This window comes from Meriones unguiculatus, chromosome 6 (assembly GCF_030254825.1).
Source record: "Meriones unguiculatus strain TT.TT164.6M chromosome 6, Bangor_MerUng_6.1, whole genome shotgun sequence".
Lineage (NCBI taxonomy): Eukaryota > Metazoa > Chordata > Mammalia > Rodentia > Muridae > Meriones > Meriones unguiculatus.
The window spans coordinates 24182383-24198380 of record NC_083354.1 but is presented as its reverse complement, the minus strand read 5'-3'; the positions used below and the strand labels follow the sequence as shown (position 1 = coordinate 24198380).

At 42.3% G+C, this 15998-nt stretch overlaps 2 protein-coding genes and 5 non-coding genes across 14 annotated transcripts in view; 6 read left to right on the top strand and 1 right to left on the bottom strand.

Annotated features, from left to right (window-relative positions):
• Zwilch (zwilch kinetochore protein) overlaps positions 1-9846 on the bottom strand; it is a 35047-nt gene extending 25201 nt beyond the window's left edge. The window contains exons 1-4 of one of the 8 annotated variants that reach the window (XR_009592254.1): positions 9667-9846; positions 6942-6993; positions 2961-3053; positions 2166-2284 (exon numbers count right to left, since the gene is read on the bottom strand). Coding sequence is in view for 2 of the 8 variants with exons in the window: in XM_021654221.2 (XP_021509896.1) it covers positions 2166-2284; positions 2961-3053; positions 6942-6993; positions 9667-9740 (338 nt within the window). In the remaining 6 variants the exon portion in view is untranslated. Of the gene's footprint in view, positions 1-2165; positions 2285-2960; positions 3054-6941; positions 6994-9388; positions 9408-9666 lie in introns of those variants that run through there. The other 7 variants (XM_021654221.2, XM_060384922.1, XM_060384923.1 and 4 more) reach the window with 7 other exon arrangements.
• Positions 9847-10133: 287 nt separating this feature from the next.
• Positions 10134-15325, top strand: Rpl4 (ribosomal protein L4). Its single transcript, XM_021654220.2, has 10 exons — positions 10134-10290; positions 11532-11703; positions 11893-11999; positions 12284-12422; positions 12742-12866; positions 13446-13575; positions 13835-13991; positions 14451-14534; positions 14626-14746; positions 14991-15325. The coding sequence occupies exons 1-10, from the start codon at positions 10288-10290 to the stop codon at positions 15237-15239; spliced, it is 1287 nt and encodes a 428-aa protein (XP_021509895.1). The 5' UTR covers positions 10134-10287; the 3' UTR covers positions 15240-15325.
• LOC132654934 (small nucleolar RNA SNORD18) lies at positions 11751-11818 on the top strand. The gene has a single exon (XR_009592535.1). It is a non-coding gene; the product is annotated as a small nucleolar RNA SNORD18 (small nucleolar RNA).
• Positions 12124-12222, top strand: LOC132654936 (small nucleolar RNA SNORD16). The gene has a single exon (XR_009592537.1). It is a non-coding gene; the product is annotated as a small nucleolar RNA SNORD16 (small nucleolar RNA).
• LOC132654933 (small nucleolar RNA SNORD18) lies at positions 12546-12617 on the top strand. The gene has a single exon (XR_009592534.1). It is a non-coding gene; the product is annotated as a small nucleolar RNA SNORD18 (small nucleolar RNA).
• LOC132654935 (small nucleolar RNA SNORD16) lies at positions 13173-13271 on the top strand. Its single transcript, XR_009592536.1, has one exon. It is a non-coding gene; the product is annotated as a small nucleolar RNA SNORD16 (small nucleolar RNA).
• On the top strand, positions 13629-13700 carry LOC132654932 (small nucleolar RNA SNORD18). The gene has a single exon (XR_009592533.1). It is a non-coding gene; the product is annotated as a small nucleolar RNA SNORD18 (small nucleolar RNA).
• Positions 15326-15998: the final 673 nt, after the last annotated feature.

Genomic DNA, 15998 nt, shown 5'->3' with positions numbered 1-15998 from the left:
TTCCAAGAGAGAGAAACAATTTACTATCATATATTCAAGAAAGGAATTTCTAAGGCATTCAACTTGAAGTCTTAAGAAATCTTAAGACAGTATGAAAGGCATAAAGAAATAGAAAAGCAAGAAGTGACAGGGTTAGGGAGCCATCTCAGTTGATGAAGTGCTTCCCTTGCAAGCGTAAGGTCCTGAGGTCATCTCCAGAACTGTGTTAAAACACGCATGCAGGGCAATGGTGGCGCACGCCTTTAATTGCAGCGCTTAGGAGGGAAGTGGATCACTGTGAGCCTGAGGCCAGCCTACAACGTGTGTTCCAGAGCGGCTGGAGAGATAGCTTATTGGTTTAAAACACTAGTTTATTCCAGCAGCCATGTCCAGTGGCTCATAACTGCCTAAAACTCCAGCTCCAGGGGATCTAACTACCCTTTTGAACTCCACAGTAGCATGCACATATGGCATAATGCACACATACATATATATACATATATACGTATATATATATATATATACATATATACATACATGTATATATACATACATATATATACATAAATATATATATATACATACATATAAATAAAACAAAATTTGGGCGTGGGTGACTGGTGCACTATTTAATCCCAGCACTGGAGAGGGGGAGACAGGAGGATCCAAGAATCAGGTCAGCCCTCCTGGTCTATCTGGCAAGTTCTAGGCCATAAAAGACCCTGGACTGCACCTAAGAAACAACACGTGAACACTGGAGATATGGCTCAGTGCATAAGAGCACTGTCTGCTCCTCCAAAGGTCCTGAGTTCAATTCCCAGCAACCACACGGTGACTTCCAAATACCGATACTGGATTCTGATAGAATACTTATACATAAAATAAATAAAATCTTTAAAAAACAAACAAACAGCTGAGGTTTGTCATCTGACCTGCATATCTATGGACATCCCCTCCCACATATACACACATGTGAGCATGCACGCGCGCACACACACACCATATCAGCAGAAAACCAAATAATGCATAAGTCTTAGGGAACAGAGAAAAGAGGCCACATAGGACAATAGCCCAAGAAGCCACGAAAGAAAACTTTAACCAGTATGCATGCACATACATATTAATGTTATATATATATATATACATACACACACACACACATATATATTCTATGTATAGCACTTGCTCTCTATTATGTTAGACCCTTTTGCTCTATCCTCCAGAACTCCTTGAAGGCAAAGAGTTGGGTTGCAGGTGACAAGGTGGAGGCCACCACATATAGCAGGAGGGCAAAACAGAAAGTTTAAGAAGCAAACATGTATATTCTAGAAGCATCCTAGTTTCTTGAACATGATAATTCATGTTGTATAGGACAGTTACCGACTAAATGCAGACCTGTAGTCATTGTGAACCCTAAAAACACTCCTGAATAGTTTCAATGCCAACCTGGTACTGTCCCTGGTGGAGAACCTCTGGGGTTAGTTGGGAAATGAAGGCTCCTATGAACCAAGCATAATGATAGATTTTACCATGAAGGCAATGAAGAACTAGGCAGGACTTTAAGTATCAAAGCAACACAATCACGCTTTCATTTTAAAAAAGGAACTCTGGCAGTAGTAAGTAAGGAAGAGAGACTAGAAGGGGACTGGGCTGGGCTAGATTCAAGGCAAACAAAATGCAACAGAAATGAACTAGCAGAGGAAGGCGGGAAAGAGGAAAGTGACTGCAGTCTTGTAGGTAATGTTAGGGCTACTACAGAGTATCTAAGGAGGGCTAGTCCTTAGAGAACTAGGCATATTGTTCTGATGGGAAGGTGAGAGGAAGACAGGAGATACCTTAGGGCTAGGTGCAGTTTTCCAATGCCTAGAAGAATGAGAAATGGTTCAAATATTTTTTCCTTTTGAATCAAGGTCTTTATGTAGCTAAGTCTGCGGCAAACTTATTTCATATTCAAGGGTGACCCTGAAGTTCTGATTCTCCTCCTGTCTCCCAAGTGCTAGAATTAGAGGTGTGTGCCACCATGTGTGGCTTTATGCAGTGATGGAGCTCAACCCCAAGGTTTCATGTATGCTGATCCAGCAGTCTACAACTGAGCTACATCCTCAGTCCCAGTGTTTCCAATTCAAACCCTATTCTCTATCCCTAACCCTAAACTTACAAAAACAAAACAAACACACATAACTTACCTTGCTCTCCAAACTGGCAAGGCCAGTGGCCTAACATTTTCATCAGTAGAGAAATCAGAAATAGCAGTTTCTTCAGACTGTGGTTCTTCAACATGACTTGTTTCTTCCTTCTCCACAAGCTTTAAAAATGTTTTAAAGTATTTAATCAGATGGAAGAGTCAATTCTCTTCCATGATAGAAAAGAGTTACACAGGAGGCTGAGGAAATGGCTCAGCAGTTAAGAGTACTGGCCCTGGAGTTACGGACAGTAGGAAGCTGCCATGTAGATGCTCCAAACCAAACCCAGGTCCTGTGCAATTAAAAGCAGGTGCTCTTACCCACTGAGCCAACTTTCAGCCCCCAAAATCTTGACTGTAAAGGAAGCAAAGACAGTAAGTAGAAAATGCTCTAACAGGCACAGCATGATGAGCTAAAGGAGAGCCACTGGAGATGTCCATATGCAGGTATTTTTTCACTTCCCAAATGGAACAACCTGTTTCTGGGATAGGAGCTTAAGAGTACACAGCCCTCAATTTTACCTTTTATTGACTTATTTAGACACAGGGTTCACATGCTGTGATCACAGGTATTCAGCATCTCACCCAGCCATAGCCTATGCCTCAAGAGTGCTAGAAATTAAAGGTGTGTGCCATCACACCCAGCTTTGTTTTTATTTAAACTACTATAAAAAGGACCGTGCTTACTCCCAAAAGACTTAGCGTCCACCTTCATTAATAGGAAAACATGCAGTATGAGATTATTCCCCAAAGAAGCAAATTTAGCTACTAAGAATTAGCCACAAAGTCCAAGACTTACCACCTTTTCCACAAGAAACACTAAGTCATTTTCATTCGGAATAGCTTTCAAAAGATCTGGCTGGCCTTGGCTGATCTGCACTTGCACTTCACCCTGTTGAAAACAGATCGCAGTATTTTTATAGGTAATCTAACTACTACAGACCAGCTACATGAAAACTACGAAAAAAGGCATTTGAACGAGGCAGTGTTTTGAAAGGTTTCACTTATTTGCCATGTTTCTCATGCTTAGGCTGACTCAGCTGGAAAGGTTTGCTGCACAAGCTCACTGTGCTCAGCTGAGCACAGGGCATGCACCTGTGCCTCCAGGGCTGTGCAGGCAGACAGGAGACCCCTGGGGCTCGCTGGCCAGTCAGTACAGCCAAGGAAATAACTAAGGTGCACAGACACAGAGAAAGACACTCATCATTGCCCTCTGGCCTCCACATGTACCCACAGGCACACATGCGTGTGCACACACAAAAATCTAGCTTGTATTTGCCATCTAGCCACACTGAAGTCATCCAAGTCCACCTGAAGATGGCTGCCTTGCAAAGTCCTCTTGGCTTAGGCCTTCACTGACATCTTCCTCTAATCACAGTATAATATATGATAGAAACAGCAAGAAATATCACCCTTTCTTCTACTGCACTATGAAACTATAAAACTTTAGTTCATAAAGTGTCTTTGTGTCTAATGTACTACACATACATTGTATAAAAACATGAAAGCAGCTTTTTACCATTCTTCTTTAAAAAGAAATTTATTATGCATGCGTATGACGGGCACACATCTGGAGGTTCAGGACAGCATGCAGGAGCTGTTCTTGCCTCCAGCTTTATGTGGGTTCTGGGGAGTCAACTATTATACTCATCTAACAGATATCCAGGTATGATTCATATAACCAAGACAAGATGTTCTAGAGATTTCACATCATGAATCGCCTTCTTGTTATTAAGGGCCTGTGGATACCTAAGACCACAGCTCTACTGGTATAGTAATTCTATACTATGTTATGTTTTGGTAGTTTCTAGTTAAGTGTTGCAATAAAAACACTGAATATTCATGAATTACTTTTTAAAAATGAATACCTAAAATCATACTGGTACAACCAAGTTGTCCTTCAAATATGTCAGAAAACCTAATCAACACAATGGCTATTTTCATCATCTAGCAGTACGTATACTGTCATGTATTTGATCCCTAATTAAGGTGACCACTCTCCAATGTACTTAATAGTAACTGTCCCTGCTTATTTGAATCTCAGACACGGAAGCTTGTGGACACCAGTTCAGAGAATATGGATACTGTTAGTCTAGCCTTTGAAATTTCAGTTATTGTGGGCTGAGCTGTGTCCCTTAAAGATACCCACAGTTCTTGCAAATGTGACCTTATATGCAAGTGTAATCAAGTTAAGCTGAAGATAACTTGAGTTGGGGAGTAGGGTCTATCTAACACCAGAGACTGCTGGGAACAAGCAGGAAGAATCCAGGAAGAGTTGCTTTCTGAAGCCTCCAGGGGGAACGCAACCTGCCTACACCTTCATCTCACACCTTTTGTTTCCAAAACTGTTAAGAAAATGAATTTGGCTTGAAGCTACTCTACTGAAGCTGTAGAAAATGAACCCAGAGCCCAGAGGAAGAACGCAGAGAGCCATGCTCAGGTGGGACTGTGCTTGGTTTCTTAGTCTGATTAGTGAGAATTCTGACAGTGAAAGAGAATTGCAGCTCCTTTAATCTCAGCACTCAGGGAGGCAGAAGCAGGCAGATCTCTGAGTTCCAGGCCAGCCTAGTCTAAAAAGTGATTCTAGGACAGCCAAGGCTACACAGAGAAGAGAGAGAATGGCATTTGTATTTTGCATTCATTCGTGTCCTTTGTCTTTATTAGTTTTTATCCATCTGCTGATTTTTCATTCGTGTCCTTTGTCTTTATTAGTTTTTATCCATCTGCTGATTTTTAAGTTAAAAATTATTTTTACCCATGTACCTATGTAATTGTAGATATGTATAGACATTAACCTCCATTCATAATTATTTCTCCCTACTTGGTTGGTTTTGGAAAAAAATTTATTCATTTTATGTGTCCGTTCGCCTGCATGTATGTCTGTAACATGTGTGTGCCTCGTGCTCTCAGAAGTCATAAAAAGGCATCAGATTCTCTGGCACTGGAGTTAAGAGACAGCTGAGTTGCAATGAGTTGCAATGCGGTGTTGAGAACTGAACTCAGGTCCTCTGCAAGACAAGTGTTCTTAATAGTCGAGCCATCTCTTCAGGCCCTAGCCATTTTTTTAAAAAAATAATTTACTGGTTCTTTCTCTCACAGATACAGATTTTATCTTCCCAACTATGAGGAATTTAACTATGGAACATCTAACACATACCAGATTCTTCTTTTTTGTTTGTTTTTCAAGACAAAGTTTTCCTGTGTAGCCCTAGCTGTCCTGAAGCTAGTTCTGAAGACTAGGCTGGCTTCAAACTCAAGAGATCTGCCACCCCTGCCTCCCAAGTGCTGGGATTAAAGCCCTGTGCCACCACACCCAGTCAAGATTCTTAATAAATATATAAGCATTTACAGCAACCGTATTCATACTTATAAAAATCTGCAAGCAACCCAAGCGTCCTTCAAACCATGACCGGATAACCAAACTAGTACACTAACAGTAAAAAGATGAACTATTGAAACATAGCAACAAGGATGATTCTGAATTGTGTATACTCAATTAAAAAGCTAACACTGGGCCAGGCATGGTAGCACATGTCTTTCATCTTAGCACTCAGAGGGCAAAGCAGGCAGATCTCTTGAGCTCAAGGCCAGCTTGGCCTAAAAAATCAAGTTTAAGGAAAGCCAAGGCTACACAGCGGGAACCTGCCTCAAACAAAAAAGAAAGCTAAAGCTAAGAAACCATATTATTTTTCTTTACCAACATTCTGGAAATGGCAAAACTATGGAGACAGAAAGCAAATTAGCAGCTACAGGTACTAGATACACGAAAACGCTTATACAGGAACATGAGCTGTAAAAGAAACTTTTATTTGCTGTTTGAATTGTTGTCTGGGAGGCTCACTGCCTCCGTCTGCTAACCGAGGCCTCGTCCTGGGAGTCTCTAGCCTCCGTACGATCTAACCTAGGCCTAGAGTGTTTTCAACCTCTGACATTTTACTGCTTAATAAGCTCACCCTTTCTTGCTCTTACTGAGCTCTTGGCTGGCTGGTTCAACTTAGCTGTTCTGGCTCAAACTCCTCTCCCAGCTGACTTATTCAATTTGGTTTTTCTCTCAGCTTCTAAATTGTTCTGTTTGGTCTCAAACTAACTCCTGCAACCTTTTCTAATCTGGCTCCTTTTCATTCTCTGGCTTGCTGTTTTCCTCTCTCTGTAAACCTCTCCCAATAAAACTGCCTCCTCTCTCTTGTCCATTAAGAAGCTTCCCTTTTAAAAAAAAAAAAAAAAAAAAAAAAGAAGCTTCCCTTTTTTTCTCTTCTCATGAGAGTTAAGCAGATCCTACTCTATCAAGTCTTTCTCTGATTTGTCACCTTTTCTGCCACTCAATTAGACATCACTTTCAAACATGGGTGCTTCCTTCTACAAATTAACTTCATCTTCATGTTTGGGATTAAAGGTATGTACCTCACCTGGAAAAGCTTTTCTTTATTGGAAACTTCCTCTATACCAGGCTGACCTTGAACTGAGACCTGCTTGCCTCTGTCTCTTAGATTAAAGGTGTGTTTGTATTCCAACCAAATCACACAGATCTAGAAGGTGTCTTTGGATGTGATTTCTTGCCAGAGCAACCACGTTCTGAATTAAAATTCCTCTACAATGAGCACATTTTTAGACATGAAGTTGTGTATATTTTGATAATGAGGATAGCAGCACTCCTGATGCTATTTGTCAAAATCCAAAAGGCGTAAAATTTAGCATATGTAAATTAATTAAAAAAAAAACATGATTAAAAAGCTATGATTTTTAGGATCATTGTGTTTAAAACCAAATAAATTGTTCATACCTCATAGATGAATGGGTCTTTAGAGACTCCTTTCTTTTCTTCATTAAATTTCCTGAAATGCAGAACCATGTATGAAAAATAGAGCTGCTGGGGCTGTCTTGTTATTTAAACTCAGAAATTAGCTAGTACTTCATGTATTAGTGTGAAAGCTTAGTTCTTACAACAGCTCTAAGGATAGCTACAGAAAGGGAAACAATTAGACTAGGAAAAGATAAGAGGTCAGAAGGTGACACTGGACCCTTCCACCAAAGCTGGAGCTGCAGGCGGCTGTGATGCACCAGAGGTGGTACTCCAACTGCTCAGTCCTATTTTGTGATTACTGTATTCAACAGTGATCTCAAAGAACGTAAAAAAAGTTATAAACCATTAGCCAACTCAAATAAAACACCAAAATATGTACTATACCAGCCTAATCTACAGGGAAAGAGCCCAACAGTTATCTCAGGATATGTATGATTTTGATCTGATATTTGACCTAACTGGTCTAGGAACAAGAAAACATATGACTCTTATTATATTTTCTTACACCTGTGTGTATGTGTGTGTGAGTGTGTGCTTGTGAAAGTCAGAGGACAAATTCGTGAGATATTTTCTCCTCCTACTATGTGGTCCCATGGCATAAGACTTTTACCTGCTGAACCATCTCTCTGGCCCACGACTGTGAATTTCTCTTAAAGATGGTTATCCTTTACATATAGTTCAAGGATAATGCTTAGTCATTCAGCAACTGTTCCCCAAGCACTCTTGCTAGTTACTAGGGATAGCAAACAAAACTGCAGTCTTGACAGGAATCCAAAAAGTAAACCATCAGTTATGGGGTACTGAGAGCTATGGGAGAAAAATAACTGTGAACAACTTGTAATATTTTAGAGACATGATAATGGCCCAAAGCAGAACAGTGGGGATGGGCAAGAACACAGAGACTGGGGTCAATGGTAGAGTATGGGTCTAGCATGCTCAAGGACCCCATCTCCAAGCCTCAGCAAAAAAAGAAAGCAACAGAAGTGGTGGGGAGGCCGGGAAAGGGGAAAAGAAGGAAGCTAGAGTCAGTTCTCTTTTTTTCCACACCCCCCCCTTTAAAGATTTATTTATTTATTTAAAGTAGATGAATGCTCTATCTGCATGTACACCTGCAGGTCAGAAGAGAGCATCAGATCCCAGTATAGATGGTGCAAGCCACCACGTGGTTGACTGGAAATTGAACTCAGGACCTCTGAAAGAGCAGACAGTGCTCTGAACCAATGAGCCCTCTCTCTAGCCCAGCTTTAGAACTCTTGAAGGAATTCTGGAGTTAAACGTCATATTGGAAAGAATGGTAATTTCTTCCCAGGTTAGTGGCAATGACTTGGAGAAGCCCTGAGAATCTTTTTAGTAGGCACTGTGAGATACAATAAATGAAAACTTCTGAGTTTGTACATGGAAAGACAAACAACACCCAGGAAATAATTAGTAATGATAATGGGTCTAAGTAAATTTTATCCAACATAGAGCAAACACAGAAGCTGGGAACATAACTCAGGCATATGAGTGCTTCACATATGTGTGAAGTCCTCGGTTTCATTGCCAGCACCTCAAAAATTGGGCATAATGGTACATGCCGGTAATGACAGCACACTGGAGATGGAGGCAGGATGGTTAGAGTCCAAACCTCTCCTTTGCTAGTAAGACAGCCTGGGCTACATTAGACCACAACAGTTAAAACTAACAAAAGTTTCTAAGCTCAAAGACATCATTAGCTTCTTTAAAAACACTCGTTCTTAAGCATTTAGTCTGGTATAGGAGGCAGAGGCAGGCGGATCTCTTGAGTTCAAAGCCAGTCTGGTCTACAGAAAGAATTCCACAACAGCTGGGTGTACGCAGAAAAATACACACGCTAGTTCATTTCCTATAAAATTAAAAAGCATTACTGCTTTTGTAAACAGAAGAGCAATAATGGCAGTTAAAAATTATAGCATTTTTGAAAAAAACGGGCTATACCCAGCCAGCAACACCTTGAACCTAGAATTTATTTAGAAAGGTAAACTTTTTGGGTTCACTTCAGACCTCTTACATCACAAGCCTTGGAGGCAGGGGCCATCAATCTGTAGTCTGACAACCTCCAGGATGATTCTGATGAGTCACTGGCTCAGATGTTCATGTTGACAGAATCCACTCGTAACATAAAGGAACAGAATGAATTCTTGCACGGTGGCCCACACCTCTAATGTCAGCCTCAGGAGGCTGGGCAGGAAGGTTGCTGAGAATTCTGTGTCTACTTTAGGCCATGAGAGACCCGGTCTCAAGAATATCAAGAAAAGAGTGAAACAATCGCGTCTTTTAAAGCCAGCTCACGTTCTCAGTATCCTCACAAGTGTAGCCCACACGGTAACTAGCGGACTGGACAACCACCCAATTCTATTTTTAGGAGCCACTCAACAGGCAGGAGAGTGACAGCTACTTCTCCGTACCCCGGGAGCCTCTACTTAGAAGCGTGCGCATCCGCAAGAACAGTAAATTGACCTTTCCTCGTTTGTCGCTACGACTCTCTGAGGTGAATACTGACGTTTTCTCGGGAGGCTAGCGGCTGGGCCTCCGCAGAGCCAAAGCCCGCCGGACAGCGGGGACCCGCCTCCCCGGCCCAGCGCACAGCGAAGCGGCAGAGCGCGGAAGCTTCGGCTGCGGCGAGGACTCGGGGAACAAAGGCCGAGAGCGACAAGTGCCATCCCTTTCCCCAAACACAACTCACTGCAGAAGGCCAGAGTAAAGCCTCTCGGCTGCGCCGTTCGTACGCGCCCACGTCCCGCCCGGGACGCGGTCCATCCCGGAGCAGCTGAACCGAAGAGCGCGCCCCGCCGTGACGTCAGAGGCCGTGACCCCGCCCCGCCGGAACTACACGACAGTATTAAGTGACGCCTGGACTCAACGCTGACACCTCATTTCAAGTTATTAAAGCATCCCTTGATAGTTACTCTTCCAAAAGTCTTCCACGTCTGTCAGGGGAAAAAAAAAAGAGTTAAAAGAGATATGTGACAGGAGGTGGGGGGGGGGAGAAAGCAAGAACTCTCATCTCGCGAGATTTTGTTGAGATACGAATTACTCCGCGAAAAGAAGTCCCTCGTTTCTAATGACACTTTTTAGCTTTAAAAAGGAATAGATACAGGGTTTTAACACACGTAACGTAATGATATGATTGTTTTTTAATATTTCAGTGTCGTAGAGCGCTAACTTGTGTCTCGGACTTGGCTTTGTTGCGAGGCAGCGCGCCGAGAGGAGTGTAAGGATATATAGAGAGTAGCGGTGAGAGGCATTTCCTTTTCCTGCGGGAGCAGCCGGGTTGAGAGGATCGTGGCCTTCTCCTCTCCCCGCCATGGTGAGTGGAGTGCTGCCACAGCAGACTTTGCCCTGCATTCTGCGCACCGTGGGGCAGGGAGCAGGGGGCAGAGCATGGAACCTGGCGGAGAGGAGGCAAAGGGAGGATCTCCTGGCGCCTTTTATGGTTGGGAGCTGGGTTGTGGGCACTGCGGCAGCCATCTTAGAGGCAACGTGGGAGACAGCGCAGGGTGGATGGCAGAGGCACCTTTGTGATCCTCGCTTTCCTTAATTCTAGGGAAACCAGGCTTCTGGAAACCCAGCCGGTGCCGGAGGCTTGTCAGGGGTTGGGGGTCGCCCGACGGCAACTCGGCATGGGCCTTGGCGCGGCATGTGCTTGCCGTCCAGTGAAGTTGCAATGCCTCCATCTCCAAAGAAAAGCGTGGAGGGGAAGCGTTGTCTCTGCCTCTGTGAAAGCGTTTTTAGAAAAGCAAGGTCTCCAATGCTTAAAAAGTAATTGCGTTGATTAAATCTAGGTGCCTGAACCTTAAGCTAGTGAACAGACAGTAGTTAAAACTGTTTTTCCACAAACAAAAAAATCTCTGCTACACTTAAAACGGGTTAAGGTTGGTCTGACCACAGTAAATTAAAAGCTGGAGACAGGCCTGAGGTGCATCTTTAAATTGATTATGGATAGATTAGTGATAACTTTAGGGAGAGAGGATGGAACAGGTGCTTCTGATCGCGGAATCTGAAAAGCATATAGGACATGAGGTCAGAGAGAAGTGAGCAGGTGTTCTGAAACATCCTCAGGTGAGAGTCTTTGTTGAAGACAGTGACTATGAGATTGAGGGGGGAACTGGAATAGTGGACAAATGTGGCCTCGCAGGGAAGGTTTTCTGAATTTGGAGGGTAAAGTTTACATGATCTCATTAAATAGTACCTTAAAATTTTTTGGGGGGAGTGGGAGTTGAGGCAGAGTTTCTGTGTGTAGCTTGGCTGTCCTGGACTCTGTAGACCAGGGTGGCCTCATTCACAGAGATCAGTTCCTCACATTTAATGATGAGAAGAGTTTGCCTCCAATGTTGTGGGTATAAATACGCTTTTGTTCTCTCAAGTGAATATTCCTTATTACAGCATGATATGGTTCTGTTGGGGGATTCTGTGTATTTATGTACTGGCTTGTGGCTTGTTAACTATATTTGCTTGCAAGTCTTATATTTGTACTTAGAAAAATCTAGGTTTCCGATCCAGGAGATAATACTTGCTTTGTGTCTTAGTTAGCTTTCTCTTCCCTTCCAGGCTTGTGCCCGTCCCCTCATATCAGTGTACTCTGAAAAGGGGGAGTCATCTGGCAAGAATGTCAAATTGCCAGCTGTGTTTAAAGCCCCCATTCGACCGGATATCGTGAACTTTGTTCACACCAACCTGAGGAAAAACAACAGGCAGCCCTATGCCGTCAGTGAATTGGCAGGTATGGACTTAATTTATCATGGGTATGCTCTTTGAGAAGTTCTTTGCAGTTGGTGATGAAATCCCATTGGTCCGTGTTTCTGAATCATATGATTTGCCTTGGCTATTCTGATACTGCCTTAATCATGCATGAAGTAAGTCTTGAGTTAAACTGGCTTAGTACCTAAAACTTCTCTCTTCTTAATTTTAGGTCACCAGACCAGTGCTGAGTCTTGGGGTACTGGCAGAGCTGTGGCTCGAATTCCAAGAGTTCGAGGTGGTGGGACCCACCGTTCTGGCCAGGGTGCCTTTGGAAATGTATCCTGTTTCTCTAGTTGTTGGCATTTGCAGTTAACCAACTGCACTTAGATTTGGATTATTACTATTTAATAAGGATCAGATCGCCAGACAACAATCTGGAGATGTTTTATGGGGGGTAACTTGCAGTGATGTCGTAATTTGCGTCTTACTCTGTTCACAGTGACAGTTGCCTGCTGTCAGTAAGCTGGTTCAGAAGGTTGACGAACATTGTTACTGAGCGAGTCATAACTTTCTTAATTCTCCAAATTTGAAAAAATGTTTATTCTTGACGAGGAAAACAGATGTGTCGTGGGGGCCGCATGTTTGCGCCAACCAAAACCTGGCGTCGTTGGCACCGCAGAGTGAACACAACCCAAAAGCGATATGCCATCTGTTCTGCTCTGGCTGCCTCAGCCTTACCAGCTTTGGTGATGTCTAAAGGTCTGTGATGCTTTGGTACAGGATGTTTAGTTCTATCTTACACCTTAAACTTTGTTAAGTGAATTGCTTCTGTGAATTGTTTCTGTTTGCTTCAACTAATAAGCCTTAGATTTAGATTAACTGTCAAAATGATGAAACTCCACTAAATTGGTCCGTGTTTCTGAACTCCATGATATTAGTGGAAATTCTGATCTGGCAGACTGCATGTTGTTTTTATTTGGGGGTGTGGAAAGAGATGAGATGCTAGGCAATGCTAGAGCCAGGAGAGACCTGTCAAAAATTGAGACTTTGCTATTATGTATTATTTTGGCCTTGTTAGGTCATCGAATTGAGGAAGTTCCTGAGCTGCCTTTGGTGGTGGAAGATAAGGTTGAGGGATATAAGAAGACCAAGGAGGCTGTTCAGTTGCTTAAGAAACTTAAAGCCTGGAATGACATCAAAAAGGTAGGTTCAACATGTGTGCTCCCAGTCTGGTGATCACACTGTAAGATTTTGGTTTTAAATAAGTTGAGATTTAAAGGTAGGTGATTAGACTTGAGTTGTTATTGGATATTGACTACAAAAGCTTCCTTTCAAAGGGAGAGTTGTGGTTAATAAATAAAGTTCTCTGTAGGTCACCTATCAAGTGCAGTGTAGGTGTCATTTCTGTTTTTAGAAAATAGTAATTTATTCATCTGTATAAGCAAGAAGACAATGTGAAGTCTTTTTGCTGTCTTTTTCTTACAGAAAGGGCTTGATGAAAATTTTGTTTGCAATGATGTTGTAATTTGCGTCTTACTCTGTTTTCAGTGACAGTTGCCTGCTGTCATTAAGCTGAATCAGAAGGTTGACGAAGATTATTACTGAGCAAGTCATAACCATTTGGTAATTGAGATCTGAGACATGGAATAATAGAAAAAATTGTGAATTTCTAGATATCAAACAAATCATGAGGCTTAGCTGAAAACTCGTTTACTTGTTGAGACATCGCTCTGGCTCAGATTGTTTTTAAATTGATCTGTTAGAAAGGTTGTACTTCTCTAGGTCTATGCCTCTCAGAGGATGAGAGCTGGCAAGGGCAAAATGAGAAACCGACGGCGCATCCAGCGCAGGGGACCTTGCATCATCTATAACGAAGACAATGGGATCATCAAGGCCTTCAGAAACATCCCTGGTAAATTCTTGTACACATTTTAACTGCCTGCTCTCCGTAAGCTCACTCAGATGTGGTTATGATGAGATTCCACTTCATGGTCCGTGTTTCTGAAATAATAATGATTTTTTGGAAGTTCTGATGCCTAGATGAGTGAGTTCATCCAGTATGGTGGCCTAAGACTCACAATTCATTTTAAATGCCTATTTGGCTCAATAAGCCATAGAAATTGTATTTCCCCTGTTGAGTAATGCAGGTTTCCCCGTCTTTCCTTTAAAAGGTATTACTCTGCTCAATGTAAGCAAGTTGAACATTTTGAAACTTGCTCCTGGTGGGCATGTGGGACGTTTCTGCATTTGGACTGAAAGTGCTTTCCGGAAGTTAGATGAATTATATGGCACTTGGCGTAAGGCTGCTACCCTCAAGAGTAACTATAAGTGAGTTTCTTTTTATTTTATGTACATTGGTATTTTGACTGCATGTATGTCTGTGAGAGAGTGTCAGACCTCCCAAAATGGTAGGCAGTTGTGACCTGCCATGTTGCTAGGGATTTAATCTGGGTCCTATGGGAGAGTAGTAGCCAGTGCTCTTTTGTTTGTGTGAGACAGGGTTTCTCTGTGTGTTAGTCTTGGCTGCCCTGTGACTTGACCGCCTGCCTTAGGATTACTGGTGTGTGCCTCCTCACCCATCTACCATATCTCCTGCCCCACATTTTTCCTAAATTATGCATTAATTTTTTTATGTATTTCCTATTGCTTGGAGGGGTAATGTTGATCCATGATTATGAAAATTAAGGTGGAAGTTGCCTAGAGAGCTAAGCTTTTTAAATTATAATTCCTATGGTTTGTGTTCAGTTAGATAAGAATATGGACTTGTGGGGTTTTTTTTCCCCCCAGCCTTCCCATGCACAAGATGATGAACACAGACCTTAGCAGAATCTTGAAAAGCCCGGAAATCCAAAGAGCCCTCCGAGCACCACGGTAAGTTTTGAGGCTTGCCGCACAACATTTGATACAGCCCCCTTTGACTTTTTAAAGGAACACATGTTGATTGAATGCCACCTCTTTATAGCAAGAAGATTCAGCGTAGAGTCTTGAAGAAGAATCCACTGAAGAATCTGAGAATCATGTTGAAGCTGAACCCTTACGCAAAGACTATGCGCAGGAATACCATTCTTCGCCAGGCCAGAAATGTAAGCCATAATTTGCTGTCTCAAGCTATGTTCTGGTTTTTTTGTTTTTTTAAGATTTGATACTTTTTATTTCCCCTGAGACAGTCTCTTTGTATGGCCCTGGCTGTCCTGGAATTCATTGTGTTTAAACCAGGCTGCACTGCAAATGACAGATCACCTGCTTCTCCTTCCTTCCCTAAGTGCTGGGTTGAAAGATGTGTGCCAATTCGCTTATTAATTCTCTTATTCCACCCCTCCCCCCCAGCACAAACTCCGAGTGAAGAAACTGGAAGCAGCAGCAGCAGCACTGGCAGCCAAGTCAGAGAAGGTTGTGGCAGAGAAGGGGGCTGCAGGCAAGAAAGAAAAGAAGCCTGTAGATGTTAAGAAGATGAAGAAGCCTGCAGGAAAGAAGGCTGCCCCAGTCAAGAAGCCAGCAGCTGAGAAGAAGCCAGCAGCTGAGAAGAAGCCAGCCGAGAAGAAACCTACTGCAGAAGAAAAAAAGCCTGCTGCATAAACTATTAAAATTTGTATCATTCCATAGAACAAATAGAGACAGGTCTATTTGAATAAAAACCTAATCAAAGATGCAGTGAGAAACAATTTGTATGAATCTTTATGGATTTCCCAAAGACTTTTTTTTTTTTTAAGCAGGAATGGTGGTGGTGGGAGTGTCATTACATGTGGAAAGTTTTCCATGGATCAAGCTCATCAGAATTGGGGAACAAGAACTTATTAATAAAATTTTATCCTTGAGGCTGTAATTTGTACAACATCACAGTGTCTTATAAAATGAATTTGAGATTTCCTCAAACCTGGAATGATACTTAGTCTATTAGCAGATGTTGTAAGACATGAAAAAAATCAGGAAATCCCAAAGGTCCAGGGTCTATGAATAGTGCAGTTAGAGCACCCACCAGAGAGCATGATGTTACAAGGAGCCTCAAGTACATGGAAAACAAATGGTTTTTCAATAGAGCGGGTAGCTTTGCTAATTACTTTTACATTGTGGCTACTTGTTTAATGGTGACCCGGTGACCTCTACTGTAAATGTCAATCTGGTGATCCTAGAATTAGCTTCGGTTCCTGTTGCCTTCATGGTACTTGGTCAAAACTGTTGACAGGCAGGTAAACTCGGGTAAAACTACGTTATAACAAGTTAGCTTTCTTCTCCCCTGGAAAATGGAAGTTTCTTGAACAACTTAAAGGTCCCGCACAAGTTGTGAGCTATGAATTGCTAATTTAGTTTATGCTTGAAAATGTCTCCAGCCTTTGT

Bases quoted from the DNA above. Each gene is read 5' to 3' on its own strand.
- Rpl4 (XM_021654220.2), top strand. The intron at 13,992-14,450 runs GTGAGTTTCTTT...TTTTCCCCCCAG, and splicing joins ACCCTCAAGAGTAACTATAA to CCTTCCCATGCACAAGATGA. The intron at 14,747-14,990 runs GTAAGCCATAAT...CCTCCCCCCCAG, and splicing joins TTCTTCGCCAGGCCAGAAAT to CACAAACTCCGAGTGAAGAA.